Source organism: Odocoileus virginianus, chromosome 1 (genome assembly GCF_023699985.2).
Source record: "Odocoileus virginianus isolate 20LAN1187 ecotype Illinois chromosome 1, Ovbor_1.2, whole genome shotgun sequence".
Classification (NCBI taxonomy): Eukaryota; Metazoa; Chordata; class Mammalia; order Artiodactyla; family Cervidae; genus Odocoileus; species Odocoileus virginianus.
Genome location: NC_069674.1, coordinates 66,670,844 through 66,690,354, shown reverse-complemented (window position 1 = coordinate 66,690,354; position 19,511 = coordinate 66,670,844). Strand labels below are relative to the sequence as shown.

The 19,511-nt window shown below is 39.1% G+C and overlaps 1 protein-coding gene across 1 annotated transcript in view; it reads left to right on the top strand.

Annotated features, from left to right (window-relative positions):
- The window catches only part of SLC26A4 (solute carrier family 26 member 4), a 53,235-nt gene that overhangs the window by 27,640 nt on the left and 6,084 nt on the right, over positions 1–19,511 (top strand). Inside the window, exons 11-19 of the mRNA XM_070469126.1 lie at positions 2,417–2,494; positions 2,636–2,731; positions 4,101–4,207; positions 6,219–6,288; positions 11,963–12,055; positions 13,095–13,190; positions 13,876–14,106; positions 15,857–15,911; positions 19,235–19,380. Of these exons, the coding sequence (XP_070325227.1) occupies positions 2,417–2,494; positions 2,636–2,731; positions 4,101–4,207; positions 6,219–6,288; positions 11,963–12,055; positions 13,095–13,190; positions 13,876–14,106; positions 15,857–15,911; positions 19,235–19,380 (972 nt within the window). The remainder of the gene's footprint in view (positions 1–2,416; positions 2,495–2,635; positions 2,732–4,100; positions 4,208–6,218; positions 6,289–11,962; positions 12,056–13,094; positions 13,191–13,875; positions 14,107–15,856; positions 15,912–19,234; positions 19,381–19,511) is intronic.

Below are 19,511 nucleotides of genomic sequence, written 5' to 3'. Positions count from 1 at the left end.
TGTGGTAAGGGGAATAGGTTGGAGGTGATCGCCAAAGCTAGCAGTGAAGTTTTCTGCGGCTTCCACTGGACATGGAGACTTGACAAGCTCCCCAAGGCACATGGCTATAAGTGGGTGCAGGCAGATCCCCAAGAGCTGATGTTCACTGTCTGCTAACTCCAAGCTCAAATGGGGACAGCCCTCTCCCCTCTCCCTTCCCCCCAAGAATGCCCATGCAAAGTGATCCCTTGGCAGAAGGTTTGGGGATAATGGTGTTCTGGTAAGCTAATACCCCCTGCCACACACTGGCATGTATTATATTTAGGAATGAAGGATGCCAGGATTTTAGTACTGAAGAATGAAACAAGCACAGAAATCACTTGGTATTTAATTACTGAAATGTATACTAAGTTCTGGGGTTAAAAGTCTAAGTGTCTGGACTAAAATCCAGGAACTAATGACCAACTAAACTGGCAAGTCTTCCCTTGTTGTTTGACTTTTCCTGGAGTTTTCATGTTGGAGCCTCAGTTTCAGAATCTATGCAATGGGGGGTAATCATTGTATCCACCTCACAGGGACACCGTATAGATTAAATAAGCAAATGTTTCTAAAATTCTGGCACATATATGTTGACTGTTGATTGTTCCAGTCATTAAGTTCTCAAGGTAAGAATAATGCCTTAGTACCTATGACACATACATTGTACCTGACACATAAGAAACATATATTTACTGAATGGATGGAATCATGAGTGTCAGTGGATACTATCAACTGTTTTCAGCACATCTATAGATGCTCAACATTGGCAACCTGTGCTTTCTCTCATCCCCATCTGGCTCCTAATGATTCATAAAAAAGTAATTCTGATGACAAACTATTCTCTAGCCTTGTTATCCTCTCAGTTAACAGAATTGTCTAGCAACTGAATCCGCTCATAGATACAAAATATATAGCATTTCCTGCCAAATAAGTAATTTTCCCTTATAAATTAAGTACAGGTAGTGGGCCCCCCCTGCAGATTTTAAAAATAGTAACCAAAATTAGTCTTGGCCCCCATAGTTGAGGGCTAATTATTCCCTATCCTTGGTGAGTAGGTGGCCATCCTCCTGGCATGAGTTGGGCAGCTGGCTTTGGTCCCTGTTCCCAAATCTCCATCTCTTTTCTCCAATCCACAGAGCCCTACATCCACAGTGAAATGCAAGTGGCTCGTGACAGACAATAAATATTGGTTAAGTAATTCCACAGAACTAAAGGAAGGAAAGAAAGGAGGGAAGGATGAAGGAAGGATACCGGATTCTCTGCTTAGATAGGAGAAGGGGGAAATCTCACTAAGATACTGGGAACCTGGATGTGTGGTGTTGCAAGATACAGATTACCTAGAAATGGGGATCTGGATGGACAGAACAGACTTTTCAGTATATCATATACATAACATGGCCTCAGGCTAGCCTAGCTATCCTCTGATCAATTTGCCAGATGGAGTGGATGAGTGTGGCTATTGCATTTCCTTACATTTTTGGATTTTTATTTGTATTGGCTTTATGTGTCTCCTTGAATGCAAACATCTTGCATTAGGCACTACCAGGGCCCAATACAACCTTCTCTACTGCTTCCTCTCTGCTCGTTTGGCTTCTGGCTCCCTCTCTCCTCTCCTTCGTTTTAGAGTTTCTAGGCTTCACCTTGGCCAGGCCCCAGCTGTCTCAGCAGAGAATCCACTGGTCATCTAATCACACCACAGCATAGTCCCCACCCCCTCAGCTTCTGTCCTAGCTATTTGTGAATCTTGGGAGAGCTTTTCTGCCAGTGAAGGTAAAGTTTCTGAAGCTTCCTTTACTCCTGCTACTGGCCCCGTCACACGGGCTGCTGTAGGAGGATGCTGGTGATGTGGTCCTACCTCTCAACAGGCTCATGTGGTGTTTTTTAATCTGCAGGACTGGTGAATTTATTTTCTTAGAGATTATCATGACAACTGTGCCTGCAAAGTGTTATTAGAGTCGTTATCAGGTTGCCGATTCCATAATGCAGAAGAATCAGTTATGTGCTATGAGAAGTTATTTCCCAAGAATGCTTCAAGGATCTGTTGTCCAGGAACAAGGATGGGCTGGGTTTCCTGGAATGACAAATGACTGGAAGATTGACCTCTTAAATTGACACCAGAAAAATAGAGGTCTGTCATGTATCCAAGTGCAATCAAGCCAAACTGGCTTTACTCTAGCAGACCTAGCCCCCACATTTTCTTTTAATTTCTCTGTCATAGCTACTAAATGTATTTAGTAGAGCCAATAATTCTTATTTCTGTCAACAGGACTGAGCAGAAGGAGGGAGGTGGGGAGCGTTGTGTGCCCGTGAACAGGCTCTTGCACACATGCGTGCAGGAAGCACACATTCAGAGCGGGAAGCACAGACCCTGACTGTGGGAGATGTGTGTGTCTTTCAGGTTGCCGGCATCATCTCAGCTGGGGTCGTGATGATCGCCATCGTTGCCCTGGGGAAGTTGCTGGAACCCCTGCAGAAGGTATAATCTTGCTTCTTGTCACACCGATTGCTTACTTTCCCTTCACTGCTCTGCTACCCAAGAAATAGCAGGGGATTTAAAAGTCATCACATGGCAAACCATTCCCCTGAATAACCCGGACTTCTCCATCTCTCCTGGCAGTCAGTCTTGGCAGCTGTTGTAATTGCCAACCTGAAGGGGATGTTTATGCAGGTGTGTGACGTTCCTCGTCTGTGGAGGCAGAATAAGACTGATGCTGTAAGTTGCTTGCCATCCTTTTTTTTTTTTCTGAAATAGGGATTACTTATGTGCTTCTTGCCATATTATTATGTCCCCTTATCTCCTGAGTCTTACTTGCATTTTGGGAAGCAGAGCAGAAATTAGAATTTTGTGGATAAGCCAAAACTGTGAAGTCTTCCACATGAGCTACAATTTGTGAAGGTCCTATGTCTCTGGGAAGATCAATTTTATACAAGAATCCTGTATGAGCTCCTTCATATACTGCTGGCCTTCTAAAGCCAAAGAACAAATTAAAAAAAAAACAAAACCCTCTAATCTAGAAGGACAAATAAAACAAAACACAAAGCAGAAACAAAATGCAAAACCCCATGTTGATTATAATTTTGATTAAAGTAATCTTTACAACTCTTCTGAGGGATTGTAAAAACAAAGAAGAAGAAGAAGAAGCTAAACCCTTCAGAGTTCTGCTGTAATTTAAACCAGAACAGATAAAAAGAATGGGAAAAAATTCCCTATATATCTGCATGGAAAGATCTCCAAGACAAACTGTTAAGTAAAAAGAGACTGGTGCAAAATGGAAGAGTGTGTATAACACACTAAAAGAAGGGAAAATAATCTATGTTTTGCAGTGGTATTTGCCAAAAAAAAAAAAAAAAATGCTGGTGAAAAATGTGCACCTGTGCACACACACACACACACACACAGAGAAATAAAGGAGGATGTAAGAGAGAAAAGAGGGTGGGAATGAATGGAGGAAGGAGAGGGTTGCAACCAAGATTTTTCACTGCACACCTTTTTGGTCACACCATGTTGCTTGCCGGATCTTAGTTCCCGGACCAGAATTCAAACCTGAGAGCCCCGCAGTGGGTGTGTGGAGTCTTAACCACTGGACCTCCAGGGAAGTGCCTCTGCATACCTTTTTAATACCAATTTTATTTTAAACTATGTTAATATATATATCAGGGTTCCCTGGTGGCTCAGTGGTAAAGAATATGCCTGCCAATGCAGGAAACGAGGGTTTGATCCCTGGGTGGTGAAGATCCCCTGGAGGAGGAAATGGCAACCCACTCTAGTATTCTTTCCTGGGGAATTCCATGGACAGAGGAACCCGGCGGGCTACAGTCAATGGGGTCGCAAAGAGGTGGACATGACTCAGTGACTAAAACAACAATATATCACCTATTCAAAAATTAAATCTAAAAATATTTTAATGGGACAGTTGGCCTGTATTGGGAAGGCCAATTTCCACTTAAAATATGTAAAGACGTCAGAATATTTTACAAAGCTGTAATTTGTTCATGGACAATTGATCTTATTATTTTTACAGGTAGTCACTCACCTCATGGTACCCGATGAATTAGCATTTTTCATTTTCATGTTTTCCTAGGTTATCTGGGTATTTACGTGCATAGCATCCATCATTCTGGGATTGGACCTCGGTTTACTAGCTGGCCTTGTATTTGGATTTCTCACTGTGGTCCTGAGAGTTCAATTGTGAGTAATATAAGATCCAAGTTATCTATAAACAGGACAACACACCCTGAAATTTCTTATACAATTTTGATAAGTACAATAAAACTACTCCCGTTCACAGTAGTTACTATTTATTAGTGCTTCTACAAATTAAACATTATCATAATTAGTCTTCAAAAAATCCTGTGAATATGTTTTATTATTCTCATTTGATAGGTAAGATAATTGAAACTCAGTAGGTTAAGAACCTTACCTAAGATTACACAGCTAGTATGTTGCAGAGCCAGCATTTCAACCCAGATGTATCCCACCCCAAAATCTATGCACTTACTCACAGGCTCTACTGCCTTGTTCACCTCCAAGTCATGGTAAGACTAAAAGGTACATGATCAGCAAAAGACTGAGGTTGCTGTGTAGTTTAATGAGATGAAGTCTAAGAGACATTGAGGACCCAAGTCTTGGGCCCAGATAGCTGCTAAATATATTACGGCTCATTTTCTTTTGAAGCTAGTAACCCAGGAGTTATGTAATAACCCAGAATAGGAAGCTTTAAGACAGTTGATTGTAGCCAAAATTCATTCAAATCTGCCAAATAAGGTATGTACCTAATAAGCCATACCAATAATGTAAAATAGATACAATCAGGTCATCCAGAGAGTGAAAGCAACAGAGACAAAGTTCAAAATAATGGAAAACAATGTGAGGCAGCTTGGAGGTGTGTTTGTTTTGTTCGGACTCTTGAGAGGCCTTCGGTAGGTACCTTTCTATGTCTCTGGCATTTTCTGAACAGAGAGTCGAAGAGAGCATCTCTTAAAGCCTCTGCTATCTTCCCAGACTTCTGGCTCCTTCTTGGCCTGCACTTGGGCCATGAAGGAATGAAAAACCTGGGTAAGCCTAACACATACAGCTGTCTATAGCTTAGCCTAGGTCCACCTTTCCCTTTCCACCAAGCAATTCTCCTTCCCTCCCCTGGCATGCTGGATCCTACCCAAAGGCTTGTGTTTACCATCCCAGCACCCTTAAGTGGTTGCCCAGGGGCCTGAAAGACTTCTCAAGCTCCCAAAACACCCAGTTTTCTTCTGGGAAACACCCCAGAAACTCTCCTTGGAAGATGATGTCTTCTGCGCTCTGGCTGCCTCTGTATTTACTGTGACTTGTGTGTGATTGAGGGGGAGAAGGGTTTTTAGAGAAAGACTACAGTTTCTGAGCTTTAAGTTGAAAATCAGCATGGCATAGTAAGCCAAGGAGAAATGGGTGAAACCCTTTACCTGCAGATTTGGTAATGAGGCTTTGAGCCAACCAAAAGCAGTATCCTCCCCAGGATTTAATTTCCAATAATTATAAGCCAGGTCCAGAGAGCACATTGCTGAGAGCACCCCAAACAGACATTCTTTCTTCAGGCATAGTATTTAGCATATGTTCCTAGTCACAGTTGAGGAATCCTGGAATTTATGTGATTGCATCAGGAACAGGAAATCAACAATCTGGTCCTCCCAGGCTCCTATTTCTATGAAATGAGACTAATTGGATCACTGCAGACTTTCCATACTTCAGAAAGTTGCTATAACTCACAAGGTAGTTCTAGGCATTGTGCCAGGCCATGAAGACCCACAGGTTAAAGATAGAGGCTGTGCTTCTCTTCCCTCCAGAGCCTTTTTGAACTTCTCTAAACCTCAGTTTACTCACCCTTAAAAATGAAGATAATACTGTTGATCAGTCAGGGCTCAAATAAGATTTAACATGTGTGAAAGCTCTTTGCTTATCCTATAAAGTGCTACACATATGAAAGTATGATGCTCATTACTTCTTGCAGGCATTGGAAAAGAGGCACACTTCCTTTTTTACCCCCAGGCTTACACAAATACCAGCTGTTCACTTCAGAGTTAGCTACCAGAAAATGTCATCTGCAATAAAGACAGAGTCCCAAGACATCCAAATTATGGGCTCTTTAGAATCTGTCATTTTTTTCTAACGTTTTATTCCAAAATATGCCTGTTCCAAAAAATCCTGACCTCAATTTTTCTTCTTTTAGTCCATCTTGGAACAGCCTTGGAAGTATCCCTAGCACAGACATCTACAAAAGCACCAATAATTACAAAAATGTAAGTGCCCTTGGGAGCCACTGGCTGGACTTGGGTTTGCTAAGCTGGATTTTCAGAGGTTGCATATTTCTCTTCTAGTGTGTTAGGGATAAGGTAGCCCAAAAGGGAGGCTACTTCTGTTGGGAAAGCCCACAGGTATAGTGGGCGTGTTAGGAAAACTTCTGTTCCAGTGTGCCCTCTGATATCCTGTGTGTCCTTAGTTGCTCAGCTGTGTCCAACCCTTTGTGACCCCATGGACTGCAGCCTGCTAGGCTCCTCTGTCCTTGGGGATTCTCCAGGTAAGAATATTGGCGTGGGTTGCCATACCCTCCTCCAGGGGATCTTCCCCACCCAGGGGTTGAACCCAGGTCTCCCTCTTTGCAGGTGGATTCCTTAGTGTCTGAGCCCCCAGGGAAGCTCTCTGATATGAATTTTGTTCATGCCAGTTAAGATGTCATTTTCATGTCAGACCACTGTTAAGAGGTATTTTTTTTTAAAACAGGCAATTCAATTATTCCCAAAAGTTGAATCAAAATTCTATTTCTCTGAGTGAATGGGGTCAAAAGACACAAAGTTCCAGGTATAAAATAAGCCATGGGGATGTAATATACAGTATGGCAACCAAAGTTAATAATACTATACAGCATGTCTCAAAGTTGCTAAGAGAGTAGATCTTAAAAAGTCCTTATTACACAAAAAATTTTGTAACTACATATTGTGACAGATGTTAACCAGACTTATAGTGGTGATCATTTTGCAATATATACAAATATCAGGTTGTACATATTATGTACAATGTGAACATATGAAACTAATATGTCAGTTATAACTTTAAAAAGACAGAGCCTCAGAGACTTTGAGGACAAAATAAAATATATCAACATATGAGTAACAGCAGTCCCAAAAAAGGAGAAGAGAAAAAAACACATAAAATATTTGAATAAGTATCAAAATGTTCCCAAATTAGAAGAAAAATATGTACAAATCCAGAATGCCCACTGAACCCAGTTAATGTACACATAAAAATCCATACCTAGAAACATTACAGTGATAGGGCTGAAAGCCATGACATAAAAAAAAAATTTTTAAGCAGCAAGAAGAAAAAGATTTCTATTTCTCTATGTTATCATTATCCTCTATGAAATTGTCTGAAATCCCTGTGAAATCATGTTCTCTGTCACAAAGAACCTTATTTGACATCTTTATTCTTGGCACTGGAAGAAATAATACATAATATAGAAAATCAAAAATGAAGAAAATGAACATTCCATTGATGGGCTTATATTCCCTGCAAAAAAAAAAAAAAAGATTGCTTAGTGACCAGAGGGAACAAAGGTGAAAAAGCAGAGAAAGAAAATTCAAAGGGGTAGTCCAAGATGGATTCTGGAGCAGGAAGATTCTGAACTCCCCTCCCACTAAGGGCACACCCAATCTACAGCTACTTACTAGCAACAAGAAAACATATAAAAGTAAAAAACTCACTGGTAAAGGCAAATATAGTAAAGGTAGATTAACCAGGTATATATTTAGAAACAAAAGCCCAACAAATAACTGTAAAATTTCTATGGACTCACAAAAGACCCTGAGTAGCCAAAGCAATCTCAACAAAGAACTAAGCAACAGACATAATACTCCCTGATTTCAAGCTCTGCCACAAAGCTATTGTCATATACTCTGGTTTCATTCAGATCATATAAATATTTCCCCTTCTACTCCAAAGTTATTATAATCAAAACAGTATGCTATTAGCATCAAAATACATATAGATCAATGGAATATAATAAATAGAGAGCCCAGAAATAAATTAACATATGCATAGACAGCTTATAATAAGAATATACAATGGAAAAAAGATAGTCTCTTCAATCATTGATGTTCAGTCCAGTCAGTTCAGTTGCTCAGTCATGTCTGACTCTTTGCGACTCCATGGACTGCAGCTCACCAGGCCTCCCTGTCCATCACCAATTCCCGGAGTTTACTCAAACTCATGTCTATTGAGTCAGTGATGCCATCCAATTATCTCATCCTCTGTTGTCCCCTTCTCCTCCCACCTTCAATCTTTCCCAGCATCAGGGTCTTTTCAAATGAGTCAGCTCTTCTCATCAGGTGGCCAAAGTATTGAAGTTTCACCTTCAACATCAGTCCTTCCGATGAATATTCAGGACTGATTTCTTTAGGATGGACTGGTTGGATCTCCTTGCAGGCCAAGGGACCCTCAGGAGTCTGCTCCAACACCACAGTTCAAAAGCATCAGTTCTCAGCACTCAGCTTTCTTTATAGTCCAACTCTCACATTCATACATGACTACTGGAAAAACCATAGCTTTGACTAGATGGACCTTTGTTGGCAAAGTAATATCTCTGCTTTTTAATATGTTGTCTAGGTTGGTCATAAGTTTCCTTCCAAGGAGCAAGCGTCTTTTAATTCCATGGCTGCAGTCACCATCTGCAGTGATTTTGGAGCCCTCCAAAATAAAGTCTGTCCCTGTTTCCACTATTTCCTCATCTCTTTGCCATGAAGTGATGGGACCAGATGCCATGATCTTAGTTTTCTGAATGTTGAGCTTTAAGCCAACTTGTTCACTCTCCTCTTTCACTTTCGTCAAGAGGCTTTTTAGTTCCTCTTCACTTTCTGCCATAAGGGTGGTGTCATCTGCATATCTGAGGTTATTGATATTTCTCCTGGCAATCTTGATTCCAGCTTGTGCTTCTTCCAGTCCAGCGTTTCTCATGATGTACTCTGCCTATAAGTTAAATAAGCAGGGTGACAATATACAGCTTTGATGTACTCCTTTTCCTATTTGGAACCAGTCTGTTGTTCCATGTCCAGTTCTAACTGTTGCTTCCTGACCTGCATACGGATTTCACAAGAGGCAGGTTAGGTGGTCCGACATTCCCATCTCTTTAAGAATTTTCCAGAGTTTGTTGTGGTCCACACAGTCAAAGACTTTGACATAGTCAATAAAGCAGAAGTCAGTGATGTTAGGGATACTGAACAGCCATATGCAAAAGAATGAAACTGGACCACTATCTTGTATAATATATAAAAATGAACTCAAAATGGATTAAAGACTTGAATATAAGACCTGAAACCATAAAACTAGAAGAAAACTACATTAGTCTTGGTGTTAAATTTTTGGATCTGAATCCAAAAGCAAAGGCAGCAAAAGTGGGACTATGTCATACTAAATAGCTTTTCTGTGCAAAGGAAACTATCAACAAAATGAAAAGGCAACAAACTGGATAGAAGGAAATAACTGAAAATATGTATCTTATAATGGGTTAATATCCAAAATATATGAAGAACTCAAACAACTCAATAGCAAAAAACCCAAACAGTTCAATTAAAAATAGCCAGAGGCTCTAATAAGACATTTTCCCAAAGAAGATATACTGATGGCCAACAGGCACATGAAAAAATGTTCAGTGTCACTAATTATCAGAGAAATGCAAATCAAAGCCACAATGAGATTTTCCTTCACACCTGTCAGATAGCTATTAACAAAAAACAAGAAATAAGAAGTGTCAGAAAGAGTATGGAGAAAACTGAACCCTCACACACTGTTGGTGGGAATGTAAATTAGTGTAGGCATTAGGGAAAACAATATGGAGATTCCTCAAAACATTAAAAATAGAACTATCACCTATTCCACCAGAGGAAAATGAAAACACTAACTCAGAAAGACGTATGCACTCCTATGATCACTGCAGCATTATTTACAATAGCCAAGATATGAAAAGAACTTAAATGTCCACTGATAGATGAATGGATAAAGAAATGAGCATGCATACGCACGTGGGCACACACACACACGAATACTAATCAGTGATAAAAAAGAAAATCTTACCATTTGTAACCACATGGATGGATCTTAAGGTTATTATGAAAAGTGAAATAAGACAGAGAAAGACAAATACCATTAGAGGTGTAGATTCTAAAAAACAACACAAATGAATAAAAACAAAATGAAACAAAAATCACAGATACAAAGGACAGATTTGTGATTACCAGAGGGGAAGGGGGTTGGAGGTTTGGTGAAATGGGTGAAGAGGGTATTTATTGTGGTGATCATTTTGTGGTGTATATGAGTATTGAATTATCATGTTGCATATACAAAACTAATATAGTGTTACATACCAGTTTTATCTCAATTAAAAAAATTTCTCATATGGAAAGTAGACCTGCCATGAAAGAAAATAAAGAAAGAAACAACAAAGTAAAGAAAACATGGATTTTAGCAACAAATAGTTTCTAAAAGCAAAGAAAAAAAAATTTTTTTTTTAGATATTAGATACTGAATCTAAAATTCCAGTAGCTGCTACTTCGTTTATTTTCACAATCTTTGGCAGTTGTGTTGAGCCAGGTGCTGTCAAGAGCTAGAAATGATTCTACGATGCTCTGAGGCAGGGAACCCTTGGGGAGTTGGGGGTTCTGAGTTCTAGGCTCTAACTTGTGGAGACCTTGCCCAAGTCAGTCAGCCTTGTGGGGCCTCAAGTTTTCTCATCTGAAGGGGCTGGGTGAAAACTGCTATGATTCCTAAAGGGTAGAAAGGTCCATGATTCTGTGAGGTTCACTTTTCGTCTGGCCACTGTGTGTCAGGGTAAGAACAAGCCAATGACATAATAGACTTTATTTCCTGCAAGTCCCTTAGATTTTGCTCCTTTTTTCCCCCTCACTATTTTAAAATAGTTGGGGAGATGGAGAGAGGGCCAGTCATATGAACTTGAGGCAATTCACATGACAATTTGGAGCCTGCTTCCTTTTTTTTTTAACTTTTTATTTTGTATTGGGATATAGCCGATTGACAAACAATGTTGTGATGGTTTCAGGTGAACAGCAAAGAGATTCAGCCACACACACACATGTATATATTCTCCCCCAAATACCTCTCCTATCCAGGCTGCCATGTAACATTGAGCAGAGTTCCATGGGCTATGGAATTCTGGTTATCTATTTAAAATATAGCAGTGTGTACATGCCTATCCCAAACTCCTTAACTATCCCTACCCCCTCCATTCTTTCCCCACACCAACAACCATAAGCTCATTCTCAGTCTGTGAGTCTGTTTCTGTTTTGTAAGTTCATTTGTATCACTTCTGTTTAGATTCCACATATAAGAGATGTCATAGGATATTTCTCCTCTCTGACTGACTTCACTCATAATATAACACTCTTTAAGTCCATCCGTGTTGCTACAAATGGCATTATCTCAATCTTTTTATGCCTGAGTAATATTTCATTGTATATATGTGCTACATCTTCTTTGTCGATGGACGTTCTCTGTCGATGGACATTTAGGTTGCTTCCATGTCTTGACTGTTGTAAACAGTACTGCAATGAATACTGGGGTGCATGTCCGTTTTTGGATCATGTTTTTCTCTGGATCCGTGCCCAGGAGTGGGATTACAGGGACATACAATATCTGTGTTTTGGAGTCTCAGTTTATTCATCTAGAAATTAGAGGGCTGAATAATTGCTTTCTAAGACCGTTTCTATTCTGACCTTCTCTGGAACTGTGGAAGTTCAGGAATTTGTGTAACTCTGTTTCCCAACTGCGATCTAGGCCCTATTCAAGGAAAGTTGAGTGCCACTGCCTAGCTCCTTGGAGCAATTCTAACTCAGCTTCTAGCTGAATAGCCAAAAGCTTAATTGAATAGTTAAATGATTTAAACTCAATTTTTTTTTTAAATGCTAGATTGAAGAACTTGAAGGTGTGAAGATTCTGAGATTTTCTAGTCCTATTTTTTATGGCAACGTTGATGGTTTAAAAAAATGTATCAAGTCCACAGTAAGTATTTTATCCCTAGAAATTTGGTTTCTTATCACCTTTGAGACTTCATTCATTTTACAGGTATTTATTTGGCCCTATGCCCCATTCCCTTTGTACAGGGCATTAATAATTATAACACTCTTGCCCTCAAATAACTTTTAATCTATTAATATTTGGGAACAGGAAAAAAACAATAATAACACATATGTTAAAATTCAGGTAGCAATAATTGTGCTGGACAAAACAACAGGAGATGTCTTGAGGCAGAATCTGAGTAAGTTCCAAATAAGAAATGTAGACAGTAAGTGTTAAGATTTCACGGAAGGGAGCGATCCATGTCAGTGGACTGCTCAGGCTTTGCATGGCAGTTGGGCAGAAGGAAGGAGATTAATGCAGGGGCTTGGGAACTATGTGAGCTGAGAGGAAAATGTGGGAGTGTATATTGGGTAAGGGGTGAGGGGCAGTTGGAATAAAGGGTAAAAAGTCTAAGTGGGTTATATGAGCAGGGAATTCTGGTCTTGAATTCTATGCTATGCTTTGAAGGTGGAATTTACCTCTATCTAGATCAGTGTTTTCCTAAGGTTCAAAGGAATGTTCCTAAATTTTGCAACAAGAGGGCTTTGTTATGTTAAGGAAATTTGTTAAGGCTTAAAGCTAAAAAGGTTATTCTTTGCTGGTTTTTTTTTTTTTTTTTTTACAGTCTTAGAGTCTTCAATATGCTACCACCTTTCCTGAGTCTCTGGAGAAGGAAATGGCAACCCACTCCAGTACTCTTGCCTGGAAAATCCCATGGACGGAGGAGCCTGGTAGGCTACAGTCCATGGGGTCCCTAAGAGTCGGACACGACTGAGCGACTTCACTTTCACTTTCCCTGAGTCTCTGGGTAGGTGGGTTAGGGTGGCCTGGTAGTGGAGACCTCCATCAGACCTCAAAATTTCTTTTTTGGCAGGATATAGAAGGGAGTAATACTGCTTGAGAAATAGGCTTTCCAGATAAAAAGTCATTAATGATCTTTAGAAACCAAATGTTCTAACTAACTTAACATTTATTTCCTAAGGTTGGATTTGATGCCATTAGAGTATATAATAAGAGGCTGAAAGCACTGAGAAAAATACAAAAGCTCATCAAGAAAGGGCAGTTAAGAGCAACAAAGGTAAGGCAACATCATCCTTTCCACTCCCTCTCTGAAATTCTCTCACTTCTCAGATGACATTAAAGCAGTTAGATTGTCTAAAATTAAATGTACCCTCTTTGGTACCCAGATGTGTACAGGCAGATGACACATGTATGTCAGAGAACAGCTGAGTTGTTCTTTTAGGCTAGAGAGAAAGGGAAAAAAAAAAAGAGAGAGAAAGGGAAAGAATAAAATGACATCAACAGAGCTCCTTGGAAACACAGGGCATGATTTATCTTCCTCTTTCATGAAATAAACCTTATTTTTACTGAACGGAACAAAACAAGTGCTAATTCAATACCAGAAAATTATTCACAATAGAAGACAGTTACAAAAAAAAAAAAAAAAAGAAGACAGTTACAGGTTCATAGACTTTTAGAGCTATGATATTACCTTTTATTCAAACTTTCCTGCCAATATATCTCTTGCCTAAGTTCCACCATCTTCCAGAAATCAAGCATTTTCTGGCTCCACTGCCCTCTATTTCTCTTCCTAGAGAACATCAAAATTTGGGCTGAGGTAAATCTTATTCCATAAGAGTTCATTCTCTAGATGTTTTGCTTACCAAGGAACAGTTTGTAGGACTGTTAAGTCATTTTAGATTAATTGTTGAAAGACATCCCAGTTAACTGGTAATTAAGTTGGCAATGCTTTCTTTGTTTAGAATGGCATTATAAGTGGTGCTGGTTCATCAAATAATGCTTTTGAGCCTGATGAAGACATTGAAAATCCAGAAGAACCTGATATCCCAACCAAGGAAATAGAGATCCAAGTGGATTGGAACTCTGAGCTTCCAGTCAAAGTGAATGTTCCTAAAGTGCCAATCCATAGCCTCGTACTTGACTGTGGAGCCGTCTCTTTCTTGGATGTTGTTGGAGTGAGATCATTGCGTGTGGTAAGGTTCTGGTATTTCGAATTACAGATTTGGAGCTTTGGTAATAGTAAAACGATGTGGGTTTCTTAGTCTTGCAGAAGGGTAACTGATTGCACGGGTTCTGTAATTTTTCTAGGGGAATGCTTTTGCAATGGAATGTTTTATTAAAGCATGGATTGCAGAGCTGGACTCCCTGGGCTTGAATCCTGGCTCTACCACTTATTAGAGGTGTGACTGTGAGCAAATCGCTTAATCTGTCTGTATCTCAGTTTCTCCATCTGAATGTGGGGATAGTGATGGTACCTCCTTCATAGGCTTGTTATGAGGATTAAGTGAGAAGAATGAAGAGTGTCTGGCACATGGTCACCCATCAGCAAGTATTACCGTTTGTTATGTTTTCTTTTCCTGAGAATATATATGACATGGAATAAGAAAAGAAAAATGGGCAAAATTTTAAGTATGTTTTTATCTGTTATGTGAACAGCAGCAGAATGAGAAACACAGTAAGACTGGAAAAGCCAGGCAGTATCAGGGTTAGATCTGTAGGAAGTAGGTCAGACATCTAGGCAGTCAAAGAGCTGAATGAAGAGCATGTGGGACAGAAATGTTCTTATCAGAAAGCAGGTAAGCAAGCTAAAGTTCAGTATTCCTTTAACAAATAGATGTGCAATGCCTCAGGTGTGCCAAGCACTTGGGTGGGGACCAGAAACTATTAATAATTATGAAGTAGCCATAGTTCCTACCCTCCTGGGACTAAGCGATCTAGGGGGCAAGGCAAATGTTAAATAATCTTTTAAATAACAATTGTATTAAGTGCTCAAAACAGACTAATTGGATGTCAACTTGACCAGCGAGGGGGGGTGGGGGGGTGCTGGTGGTGTCAAGTTTCAGTGAAGGCTCATGTAGGTATCAAGAGGATTGGGCAGAAAAGCAGGCAGGTTCAAGGCACTGACAATCAGGTCTATGTAATAATATCAAACTACCCTCAACTGAGGTTTAACTTAGCTGGGGCTTCTTGTTGCTTTCAAATGCTAAAGTGACAATTTTGAAAACTCCAAACTTTATACTTGCATAGGGGTCTTGATCTTTTTTCCCCAGAAAATTTAAGCTCTGTTTTATTATTGTCCATGGGTCTTTTGTTTTGTCCATAGGTCTTCATTCTTAATTCTTTTAATTAAACTTTTTATTTTGAGATAACTGTAGATCCCCATAAAACTATAAGAAATAATACAGAGAGATCCTCAGCACCACTTACCCAGTTTCTTTCAGTGGTAACATCTTGCAGAACTAGAGTGTAAGAGCACAATCACTATACTGACACTGTTACAGTCAAAATACAGAGGCCCTGGTTTTTAGGTCAGTGTTTACACTTGGTGTCTGGTGGCCGCATATCCACAGCCATATCTCTTCCACTCAGAGACATAAACTCAAACTCTTCTTTCCAACCAGCAGAGGTTGCATTAGGAAGCCTCCTGTACTCCCTTCTTTCCTTCTTTCCACAAATATTTACAAAGCACTTGTGTGCTATCCAGTGCTGGGCTATTGAGCACTGGATGTTGCCACCTCTTGAGACACGGTCTTTTCATCCTAAGCATCATCACTGTATGTTGAAACTTCTGTGGTTTTCCAATTTCCAACAGTGAACTTTCTTCAAACTCCTGATTCACCATGAAATTGTTCAAAGTTTCTCCTGAGCAAGTAGTTGAATGCTACTGAGTTATGGGCAGGTAAAGTTACTCATTGTTACAAATTCTCCTTTTTAAATTTTTAGATTGTCAAAGAATTCCAAAGAATTGATGTAAATGTGTACTTTGCATCACTTCAAGGTAATTGCATATATACATATCTATCTATAAGACTTTTCCTTAAGCCTTTTCTCCTACTTTGGAATGTGAGTATATAGTGTCCAAAGGCCTTTTTTTCCAAAAACTATTTTTATTGTGGTAAAAGAGATATAAGACTCGTGCTTTTAGTCGAGAATACAACTAATTCAGTGGCATTAAATACATTCACCGTGTTGTACAATTAATCACAATATCCTTTCTTGCTTTCTTTCCTTTTTTTTTTTGGTCAGTATAACATTTATTACTGAGATATTTTGCACTGTTTGCTTCTGTTTACATCTTTGAGATCCAGTGTGTATTTTACATTTACTGTACATTTTTTGTTGTTGCTGTTGTTACTTTTATTTTTTTATTGAAGTTTAGTTGGTTTATAATATTATATTAGTTCTAAGTAAATAGCATAGTGATTTAGTATTTTTTCAGATTATAATTCATTATAGGTTATTACAAGATAATGGCTATAATCCCCTGTGCTATACAGGATTTCCTTGTTGATTATCCATTTTATACTTAGTAGTTTGTATCAATTAGTCTCCTACACCTAATTTGTCCTTCTACCTCCCTTTTGGTGACCAGGAGTTTGTTTTTTTGCTTTTGTTTTGTTTTGTTTTGTTTTGTTTTTGATGTGGACCATTTTAAACAGTCTTCATTAATTTGTTACAATATTGCTTCGGTTGTTTCATGTTCTGGGTTTTTGGCCATGAAGCATTTGGGATCTTAGCTCCCTGACCAGGAATTAAACCTGAACCCCCTGCATTGGAAGGTGAAATCCTAACCACCGGACTACCAGGGAAGTCCCATAAGTTTGTTTTTTATATCTATGGATCTGTTTCTGTTTTGCACACATTCATTTGTATTTTTTTTTAAGATTTCACATATAAGTGATATCATAAAGCATTTGTCATTCTCTGTCTGACTTATTTCACTAAACATAGTATTCGTTAGGTCTGTCCACATTACTGCAAGTGGCAGAATTTCATTCTTTTTTATAGCTGAATAATATTCCATTTCATTTATGCCACATCTTTTAATCTAATCATCTGTTGACAGGCACTTAGATTGTTTCCATGCTACTCTAAATAAAACAAGACCTAATTAAACCTAAAAGTTTTTGCGTAGCAAAGGAAACCATCAACAAAATGAAAAGACAACCTTCTAAGTGGGAGAAAATACTTGCAAATACTTGCATATTATGTGATTAACAAGGAGTTAATATCCAAAGCATATTGACAGCTACAAAGAACAAATGCTGGAAAGGCTGTGGAGAAAAAGGAATGTTCCTAGACTGTTGGTGGGAATGTAAGTTGGTACAACCACTATGGAAAACAGAATGGAGGTACCTCAAAAAACTAAAAACAGAGTTGCCATATGATCCAGCAATCCCACTCCTGGGCAAAACTATAATTCAAAAACATACATGCAGCTGTATGTTCATAGCAGCACTATTCACAATAGCTAAGACATGGAAGCAAACTAAATGTCCATCAACAGATGAATGGATAAAGAAGATGTGGTATTAATACATAACTACAATGGAATACTATGCAGCCATAAAAAGAATGAAAAATGCTATTTGCAGCAACATGGATGGACTTAGAGATTATCCTACTAATTGAAGTAAGTCATAGAAAGAGAAGTACCGTATGATATCACTTGCGCAGAATCTAAAATATGACACAAATGGAACTATCTACAAAACAGAACAGATTTACAGACATAGAGAACAGATTTGTGGTTGCCAAGGAAATGAAGGGTGGAGAAGAAATGGGTTGGGAGTTGGGGTTAGCAGATGCAAACTACTATGTATAGAATGGATAAATAATAAGGTCTTACTATATAGCACAGGGAACTATATTCAATATTCTGTGAGATATATATATATATATATACTGAATCACTTTGTTGTACAGCAGAAATTAACACAACATTGTAAATCAACTGTACTTCAATAAAAAATACTTGGAAAAATACAGACAGCTCATACAACTCAATATCAAAAAACCAAATAATTCAATCAAAAAATAAGCAGAAGACTTGAACAGGCATTTTTCTAAAGAAACATACAGATGGCTAACAGGCACATGAAAAGATGCTCAACAATGCTAATTGTTAGAGAAATGCAAATCAAAACAACAATCAGATATCATTTCATACCTGTCAGAATTTCTGTCATTATGAAGTCTACAGTTAAAAATGTTGGTATGGATGTAGAGGAAAAGGGCACCCTGGTACATTGTTGGTGGGAATGTAAATTGGTACCACCACTGTGGTAAACAATTTGGAGGTTTCTCAAAAAACTGAAAATAGAAGAACCACTGGATCCACCAATTCCACTCCTTGGTATATATCTGGAAAAAAACAAAAACACTAATTCAAAAAGATTTGTGTGTCCCAAAGATCACCACAACTATCTATTTTCAAAAATATCATTGCCACAAACACAAACTCTACCCATTGAACAATTACTCTGAAGGTCTTTTTGAATCTAGAAAGATTGCTTCCAATTTGTGTCATAGAGCTGGTAACACCTGGAGACCTATGTCCCCTTAGCAGTGGAGGATCAAGGGGGGAAAAAACTGCCCTGGGGAGAGCAGAGCTGGAAATGACTCAAAGCCCTGAGACCTAGAGGAACTTGCAGGGCACAGATCTGTCTGTCGATGCACAAGTGGTGGATGGGAATACAGTAGTGGTTAGACTGAGCTCTCTAGGAGCAGAGCCTGAGATAAGGATTCTAGCGCAAGTGATTTATTAAGGCAGTACACTGGAAAGTTCATCAAGAACTGAGGGGAGCAGGATAGGGCAGGAGGAGAAGACAAAGAGATGGCTTCAGAATCTACTTAGCTTGGTTTCACAGAGAGAACACCTCAAGAAGAGCATCAGATGTTTTCTTGAGGCAAGGGGGCTGGCCCTTTTACCTCCAGATCAGTCCAGCTGTGGCTGCAGGCCACCCAAGGGAGGGGGTGAAACCTCCTAGGCCTTCTTCAGGTGAGACAGTTCCCATTGGCCAAAGAATGTTCTCCAGGGACGGGTATAGCTGTGAACTGTTAGCAGCCAGACTCACAGCAGCAGGAGAATGGGTTCCCTGGAAAAAAAGATATGGCTGGGAAACAAGACCATCTATTAATACCACAACCAGTTATGGTGTCACCATTCCATGTCCTACTGGAAAAGAAACTGACAGAGCAGGATCACATTCTGGAAATGAGAAAAAAAAAAAAGATTTAAAAGGAGGAGTTTCCAAAACTTAGCATTGGTTGATGTTATATCTTTTCCTAGAGATTAAACATTATCTTTTTCTTTTGAAGATCATTTGATAGAAACGCTGGAGAAATGTGGTTTCTTTAATGATAACATCAGGAAGGACATATTTTTTATGACTGTCCATGATGCTGTCCTCCATCTTCAGAACCAGGTGAAATCTCAAAAGGTTCAAGATTCCATTTTAGAAACGGTAAACATTGAAACTTTCTACATACATAGCTTTCCTAAACTACCATGATTTCTGTAAATGGCAGAAAATTCCACAAACCTAAATTTGAATCCCAGCCCAGTGACATTTTTAAGCCATCTGCTTAACTTTTC